Here is a 9,062-nt window from a genome sequence, read left to right as displayed (position 1 = left end):
AAAAAAAAAAAAAAAAAAAAAATCAAGAGACTAAAATCTTTAAATAAATTTTCAGCTGAGCTCTAAGACTGCCCATACCTTCTGGAAGTCATCAAACTTCTTCTGGAGCACCTCAACCTGCTCCAAGTCTGCGCCGACCTCCTCACTCGTCAGAGCGGCTTCCTTCTCATTGATCCATTGCTGTAGTTCATTCGCTTCACGGAACAACATAAACTTCTTGCAACTCTTCTCCAACATGCCTTTACGCTTCTCACCCAGTTCCAGAAGAGAATGATATCTGATGGAATTCAAGAGGGAGACAAGAGGGACAAGGAAGGCAGTTTGTAAATGCTGACATAAAGGCAAACCACAAGGTGTCTCCAAGATATGGATTCCAGGCTACGAGTTTGTAATGATGATGCCCTAGTAACAGAGTTATCAGATGAAGATGAGGATCCCAAGTACCCACGCCACAGCCTAAGAGATATGCACACACTGTTCACAACTAGGTGGCTAGAACAGCCAGGCACACTTATCTCCAGGCCAATTCTGCACTTATAACAACACAACCACAATGACTGAAACCAAGCGCTTAGCACAGTAACACAGGGTTCATGCAACTACAGTGGAGAGATGAAATGAATTTGCTGGGCAGAATGTATACAGAGGGTTTTTTTTTTTTTTGTCTTTTATAATTCTCTGAATAGCCCCCAGGCTGGGGTGAGGTGGGGGAAGGTACACTCAGTTTTAAAATATCCTCATATAGGATGTTTTATCTCCATATTAGTAGGACATTTCTAAAATGATACATTCAGTTCTCAGAAAGTTTTGGCAAGTTCGGAAGGAAAATCAGGCACAGTACTGAGTATCTCTGTGCCATTCTGTTACTTGAAAGATTTCTTAAGAATCAAAGGATATTCTAACCCTCGGGAACTAAAATACAAAAGGCTGAAATATTATCTTTGAACACGAAAACAACAAACAATAAAAAACTAAAAGTTAAAAAAACTAGAATCACCATCAAATCTAAGTGTCCCAAAGCGAAATAAAAAAGCAATGAGTTACCAAGAATCACAGCACTTTAAGAGAAGCATATGATTTCCTTCCTACTAAGGAAAACTACAGAACAGGCCTTCAGGTTTGCTGCTGATAGTGGCTGGTCCACCACAAAAACCAACAGGAGGGGGAACCAACACCACTCTGAACACACAGCTGTACACGGAAGCAACCAATGAGATAAGCAGTCATCAACCGACACAGCTGCACCGCGACCTCTTTCCTTGTGAGCCAAAGCTGCTGCACAGACAGGCAGTTCCTCCCACCACCTCATCTTTCTGGATGAACAAAGGCCTTCAAGAGAAGCGGCAGAGGGAGAATGGACAGGGTAGCAGTGGACACTGGTGCTCTGCAAGACTCTCAGCCTACTCACAGTTCTTCCACCTGCTTCATACGCAGAGATACACTGCCGGCCTCCTTAGTTATGCGCGTCCTGCACAGAGGGGGCACAGCAAAAGCATGCACAAATTAGTGGGATTAATCCACAGGGATGAAAGGCGGCAGCTCCGACTGGTACCATGATGGTGGATGCTTAATGTTGGGAAAATACGGACTCATTCAACAGCTCTAAGGAGCACTCTAAGCCATGAGTGAAATGACAGTATAGAAATAGTAAGAAAATTACAGGGTTAGTTCACCTTCATTTTCCTGACAGGTCTGCCACCATGCTTAAGGCAGATTTTCCTACTGAAAACACTGGCAACTTCACAGAGCAACGTCAGGGAACAGACTGGACTACCCTTAGAAAGAAATTTTACTGAGAGCTAACAAGCAATTTAGCCATATATTTGATCTACTTTTTCCTCTTATATTTATGACCCAGACTACTGGTAAGAAAACAAACCAAGGCCGGGTGAGGTGGCTCACGCCTATAATCCCAGCACTTTGGGAGGTCAAGGTGGGCGGATCATGAGGTCAGGAGTTTGAGAACAGCCTGGCCAACACAGTGAAACCCTGTCTCTAATAAAAATACAAAAATTAGCTGGGTGTGGTAGCACATGCCAGCAGTCCCAGCTACTTGGGAGGCTGAGGCAGGATATCGCTTGAATCCGGGAGGTGAGGTTACAGTAAGCCAAGATCATGCCGCTGCACTCCAGCCTGGGTGACAGAGCGAGACTCTGTCCCAAAAAAAAAAAAAAATACAAACCAAAACCTTCCATTCTTATCTCAGTAATAACAGAATCTATAAGTGGACAAATAACTCTGATCTTACTAAGGATCACTGGAATCCAAAAATTCCACTATTCTACCCAAACTCTAGTGGGAATGTATTTCCTGGATACTTCTCAAGTGTCCAAAACTGCTGATTCCATTAGTGGAGTCAGAAATACCCTAAAGGAGGGACACAGGGCAATATGGGGACTCAGCTACAGGAAAGAGGACAGAGCCATTTCATTAAAAAATTCCATTCTCAGAGCTCAAAGCTATGGCAGAGAAGCTCTGAAAGCAGCTTTTCAAAGTGGAGTTTTAGGGGTGTAGAATCTGAATATCCAATTTCGAAAAGCATCTCGAACCAAAAGACAAATGGCAATGATTAGAAAAATTCTGTTTAGGCCGGGCGCGGTGGCTCAAGCCTGTAATCCCAGCACTTTGGGAGGCCGAGGCGGGCGGATCACGAGGTCAGGAGATCGAGACCATCCTGGCTAACACGGTGAAACCCCGTCTCTACTAAAAAAATACAAAAAACTAGCCGGGCGAGGTGGCGGGCGCCTGTAGTCCCAGCTACTCGGGAGACTGAGGCAGGAGAATGGCGTAAACCCGGGAGGCGGAGTTTGCAGTGAGCCGAGATCTGGCCATTGCACTCCAGCCTGGGTGACAGAGCGAGACTCCTTCTCAAAAAAAAAAAAAAAAAAAAAAAGAAAATTCTGTTTAGGAAAAACTCATGAACACTGGTGGAAAAAAAAAAAGCAAAATAAATCATTAGTCAGGGGTTTGAGACCCAAACAGGGAGGTCTGTGGGCTCAAAGTGGGGTGGAGACAGCAGGAGGCATGCAGGTGGGCTCTAAGAGCCTCAGGACACGCCTAAGCTTCGGCCCATGTGGAACAGAGTACACCTATGGGACGCCTGGTCCTTGTGGCCCCGGTGTCATCCTTACTGATTGTCAATCTGCTCCTGCCGCAGCGCTATGCTGCCTTGCTCCTCCAGGAGATTCTCCCGGGAGGCTGACTGGGCGGGATCCAATTTCTTCACGTAAGCAGCTGGCACAAAACCCTGACGATCGTTCACTTCCACTTTCCACCAATCCTAAAGAAAAAAGACAGAGAACTGAAAACAAATTCCTTCTCTGAGAGGGAGAATCCAAGGAGGTCATGTGTGTGCACACACAAGACAGCATTAATTGTTTTAAGAGGCCCAAAACAGTAGTAAAGTCACTTTGCATAAGGTCTGATAATTCAGTCCCTTCCTCACCTACCACACCTGCAGAGGGTCATAGGCAGAAGAGCAATGCTGCCTGCCACTAAGGCCAGGTTTCTCTCCGCTTAGATGCTCCAGAACTGTGCTAACACTGGAGCCACCAGCCACATGTGCCCAATGAACTTTCATTGAGTTAGAACTTTTTATTTTTGAAATGGAGTCTTGCTCTATCACCAGGCTGTAGTGCAGTGGCACCATCTTGGCTCATTACAACCTCTGCCTCCCGGGTTCAAGCGATTCCCCTGCCTCAGCCTCCCAAGTAGCTGGGACTATAGGCATGCGCCACCACGCCCAGCTAATTTTTTGTGTTTTAGTAGAGACGGGGTTTCACCATGTTGGCCAGGATGGTCTCGATCTCCTGACACTGTGATCCACCCGCCTCAGCTTCCCAAAGTGCTGAGATTACAGGCGTGAACTACCACGCCTGGCTTTTTTTTTTTTTTTTTAAATACAAATAGAGATGAGGTCTCAGACCAAGCACGGTTGCTCACACCTGTAATCCCAGCACTTTGGGAGGCTGAGGCGGGCATATCAAGAGGTCAGGAGATCGAGACCATCCTGGTTAACATGGTGAAACCCTGTCTTCTACTAAAAAATACAAAAAAATTTTCTGGGCTGGGTGGCGGGCGGGCCTTAGTCCCAGCTATTGGGAGGCTGAGGCAGGAGGAATGGTGTGAACCGGGAAACTGGAGCTTGCAGTGAGCTGAGTCGCGCCACTGCACTCCAGCCTGGGCGACAGAGCCAAGACCCCATCTTACAAAAAAAAAAAAAAAAAAAAAGACATGAGGTCTCGCTATGTGCCCCAGGTTGGTCTCGAACTCCTGGGCTCAAGCGATCCTCCCGTCTAGGCCTCCCAAGGTGCTGGGATTACAGGCGTGAGCCACTGTATGCCCAGCCTCATTGAGTTATAATTCAATTAAATAAAACACTCAGTTGTACTAGCCATATTTTAAGGGCCTACTATCACACGTAGCTAGTAGTTACTACAGAGGCAGCACAGACACCTTACATTTCCACCATCACGGAAAGTTCTACTGGGCAATGCTGCTTTGTATAAACCAAAGCTAGACCACAAGTTGGTTTAAGTTTAAATTAGAATTAACAGAAAGATAAGAATCACAGGTTTCCTCAAAGTATCATGACAAGGATAAATAAGGTGTGGGAGTGGGAATAAATTGGCTCTTAAAAATGGCCAACGACATTTCTCCAGCCTTAACTAAAATGGAAGGCAGGCCTCTTTCAGGATCAGTCAGATAATCTGTGGACGCTTCAAGGCCACTGTCAATTCAGAGTTTGTTAGGGAAGAAAGGCTGATGGACCAGGATGGATTTATTATTGTCATTATTGAGCCTGGAGAAGACAAAAGCCTGCGGGGTGAGGTCACAGCTGTCTTCAATGATCTGCTGGGCTGAGATGTAGCCTGTAGTCTGCAGTAAGAACCAACAGGTCCAAGTTATACAGCAAACTCTGGGTCCACAGGTCAAGAATTCCACCTAGAGATACTCAATGGTGAAAATAAGCTATCCTTCTGAGCGTGATTATCTATGCTTCTTGCAGGTATTCAAGAAGACAGATTAACGTCTTGATCATACACAGTACTGCATAAATGTATATCATGTTGTGGATTGGTAAGGAAACTTATCTCTTTGAATTCTAAGTCTTTTCATTTCAGGGAGACATACAACCCACAGAAACCCAAATGAGCATACATGGAGGTGCTAGTGTGGAACAAACACGCAGCCACTCTCTGTGCCTTGCCTTGTTGGTGCTGTTGAGTAAGGTAAGGATATCTCCCTTCTTCATGGTGACCTCTCGGGGACTCTTCTCCTGATAGTCATAGAGAGCCAAGACCAACTCCTTCCCAGTCTCGTCATCCATGGGGGCCACTTGTTGCTAAAAATCCAAAGGAAGGGCAAACATTGTAAAAACAGGTCCACACTGAGTCATCTAAGTATGCAGCAGATTCAAATGTCACCAGCTGTACCAAATGTACCAAATACACACTCACGAGAGTTCTTCACTGAAGCTACCAATAAAATCTGATCCAAGAACTTTAAATTTTTGGTATCTTTAAAAAAAAAATCTCGGCCGGGCGCGGTGGCTCAAGCCTGTAATCCCAGCACTTTGGGAGGCCGAGACGGGCGGATCACCAGGTCAGGAGATCGAGACCATCCTGGCTAACACGGTGAAACCCCGTCTCTACTAAAAAATACAAAAAATTAGCCGGGCGAGATGGCGGGCGCCTGTAGTCCCAGCTACTCGGGAGGCTGAGGCAGGAGAATAGCGTAAACCCGGGAGGCGGAGCTTGCAGTGAGCCGAGATCACGCCACTGCACTCCAGCCTGGGTGACAGAGCGGGACTCCGTCTCAAAAAAAAAAAAAAAAAAAAAAAAAAAAATCTCATTTTGGCTGGGCGCAGTGACACCCACCTGTAATCCCAGCACTTTGGGAGGCCAAGACAAATCACTTGAGGTTGGGAGTTTGAGACCAGCCTGACCAACATGGAGAAACCTCATCTCCACTAAAAATACAAAATTAGCCAGGCGTGGTGGTGCATGCCTGTAACCCCGGCTACTCGGGAGGCTGAGGCAGGAGAATCACTTGAACCTGGGAGGTGGAGGTTGCGGTGAGCCAAGATTGTGCCACTGCACTCCAATCTGGGCAACAAGGGTGAAACTCTGTCTCAAAAAAAAAAAAAAAAAAATCTCATTTTAAATTAGGGCTGGGCACAGTGGCTCATGCCTATAATCCCAGCACTTTGAGAGGCCGAGGCGGGCGGATCTTGAGGTCAGGAATTTGAGACTACCCTGGCCAACATGGTGAAACCCCATTTCTACTAAAAATACAAAAATTAGCTAGGCGTGGTGGCAGGCACCAGTAATCCCAGCTACTCAGGAGGCTGAGGCAGGATAATTGCTTCAACCTGGGAGGCACAGGTTGCACTGAGCCGAGATCATAACACTGCACTCTAGCAAGACTCCATCTCGGCCAGGCGCGGTGGCTCATGCCTGTAATCCCAGCACTTGGGGAGGCCGAGGTGGGCAGATCACGAGGTCAGGAGATCGAGACCATCCTGGCTAACACGGTGAAACCCCGTCTCTACTAAAAATACAAAAAATCAGCCAGGTGTGGTGGCGGGCGCCTGTAGTCCCAGCTACTCAGGAGGCTGAGGCAGGAGAATGGCATGAACCTGGGAGGCGGAGCTTGCAGTGAGCCGAGATCGTGCCACTGTATTCCATCCAGCCCGGGCGACAGAGCGAGACTCCATCTCAAAAAAGACTCCATCTCAAAAAAAAAAAAAAAAACTTTAGCTGGGCATGGTGGTGAACACCTGTAATCCCAGCTACTCGAGAAGCTGAGTCAGGAGAATCGCTAGAACCTGGGAGGCAGAGGTTGCAGTGAGCCGAGGTCAGCCGCTGCACTCCAGCCTGGGTGACAGAGTGAGACTTTGTCTCAGGAAAAAAAAAAAAAATTTCATTCTAAACTCTCTGTAAACCTTTGTGTCACAAGAGTTAATAGCAGAGTCAAATGATGCCTATGATAGGAACACCTGTTGACAGTATCTGGATCCTTCCACGTTCCCAGCCCCCAACGCCTCCCTCCAGTAACCCATAAACTGTTACAGGTTTACCCGGCAGGACTGTGCTTGTTCTCGCAAAGCCTGGATGCTGCTGCCATAGGCACTGAGATCTGACATCAAAGCTTCGTGTTTCTTCAGTAGAGCCTGAAACCAAAACCACACGTGGAGCACTGCACAGGGGCTGAAGCCTCCCATCCTCCACTGCCTCACCAACCTGCCATCCTGCCTCAACAGCCTTTCTTAGTTACACAATGACGTGATCACCTCCTGCCCTTCTTACAGTGCTAATACCATTTTCAAAGTTTTTCAAGTTTCCCGTATTTTGGGACAATCATATATATTATGTTTATAGCCTACTCATCCTGGTCTGGGCACAGTGGCTCATGCCTGTAATCCCAGCACTTTGGGAGGCTGAGGCAGGCAGACAGCTTGAGCCCAGGAGTTCAAGATCAGCCTGGGCAACATAGTGAAACCTCATCTCTACAGAAAATACAAAAATGAGCCAGATGTGATGGTGCGTGCCTGTAGTCCAAGCTACTCAGGGGACTGAGGAGGAAGACTGCTGAGCACAGGAGGTCAAGGCTGTAGGGAGTCGTGATTGCATCACTGTACTCCAGCCTAAAAGACAGAACGAGCGCGGTGCCTCATGCCTGTAATCCCAGCACTTTGGGAGGCTAAGGCAGGCAGATCACTTGAGGTCAAGAGCTCAAGACCAAACTGGCCCATGTGGTGAAATCCCATCTCTACTAAAAATACAAAAAAAATTAGCTGGGCGTGGTGGCGGGTGCCTGTAATCCCAGCTACTCGGGAGGCTGAGGCAGAAGAATTGCTTGAACCCAGGAGGCGGAGGTTGCAGTGATCTGAGATTGTGCCACTGCACTCCAACCTGGATGACAGAGTGAGACTCTATCCTAAAAAAAAAAAAAAAAAAAAAAGGAAAAGTCAACTCATTCTAGTTTTTGTGAAGACTGGAAAGAGCTAGGTACAGGAACTATACCTAGACCTTTATGAATAAAATTTGAAAATTTTAGTCAAAAAACAGATAACCAGTAAAAAACCAAGTACATCTATGTATATATGTGTGCATGTTGGTATGTGCGTATATGTGCACATTGGTATGTACATGTGTATGCTAGTATGTTTGTAGTTATGTATACGCATATGTGTGCATGTTGGTACGTTAGTATGTATGTAAACACACACATGGTTTCACATAGATGAAACAAGAATGGCAAATGTTAATGGTTGAAGGTGAGTGACAATCATCTTCTCTCTCCTTTAGGTATGATTAAATTTTCATAATAAAAAGTAAAAAGGCCGGGTGTGGTGGCTCAAGCTGTAATCCCAGCACTTTGGGAGGCCGAGACGGGCGGATCACGAGGTTAGGAGATCGAGACCATCCTGGCTAACACGGTGAAACCCCGTCTCTACTAAAAAATACAAAAAAACTAGCCGGGCGAGGTGACGGGTGCCTGTAGTCCCAGCTACTCGGGAGGCTGAGGCAGGAGAATGGCGTAAACCCGGGAGGTGGAGCTTGCAGTGAGCCGAGATCCAGCCACTGCACTCCAGCCTGGGCAAGAGCGAGACTTCGTCTCAAAAAAAAAAAAAGTAAAAAAGGGCCAGGAGGGGTGGCTCATTCCTATCATCCCAGCATTTTGGGAAGCCTTGGCAGGAGGATCGTTTGAGGCCAGGAGTTTGAAACCAGATTGGACAACATAGCAAGACCCTCTCTCTACTATAAATAACATTAAAATTAACAAGCGCGGCCGGGTGCGGTGGCTCAAGCCTGTAATCCCAGCACTTTGGGAGGCTGAGACGGGCGGATCACGAGGTCAGGAGATCGAGACCATCCTGGCTAACCCGGTGAAACCCCGTCTCTACTAAAAAATACAAAAATCTAGCCGGGCGAGGTGGCGGGCGCCTGTAGTCCCAGCTACTCGGGAAGCTGAGGCAGGAGAATGGCGTAAACCCGGGAGGCGGAGCTTGCAGTGAGCTGAGATCCGGCCACTGCACTCCAGCCTGGGCGACAGAG

At 47.2% G+C, this 9,062-nt stretch overlaps 1 protein-coding gene across 1 annotated transcript in view; it reads right to left on the bottom strand.

The window, feature by feature from the left end:
* SPTAN1 (spectrin alpha, non-erythrocytic 1) overlaps positions 1-9,062 on the bottom strand; it is an 88,881-nt gene that overhangs the window by 43,270 nt on the left and 36,549 nt on the right. Inside the window, exons 19-23 of the mRNA XM_017848180.1 lie at positions 7,082-7,174; positions 5,210-5,344; positions 3,132-3,280; positions 1,409-1,468; positions 79-277 (exon numbers count right to left, since the gene is read on the bottom strand). Of these exons, the coding sequence (XP_017703669.1) occupies positions 79-277; positions 1,409-1,468; positions 3,132-3,280; positions 5,210-5,344; positions 7,082-7,174 (636 nt within the window). The remainder of the gene's footprint in view (positions 1-78; positions 278-1,408; positions 1,469-3,131; positions 3,281-5,209; positions 5,345-7,081; positions 7,175-9,062) is intronic.

This window comes from Rhinopithecus bieti, unplaced genomic scaffold, assembly GCF_001698545.2.
Source record: "Rhinopithecus bieti isolate Rb0 unplaced genomic scaffold, ASM169854v2 scaffold_29388, whole genome shotgun sequence".
Lineage (NCBI taxonomy): Eukaryota > Metazoa > Chordata > Mammalia > Primates > Cercopithecidae > Rhinopithecus > Rhinopithecus bieti.
This window is presented reverse-complemented; position numbering and strand designations above follow the sequence as displayed.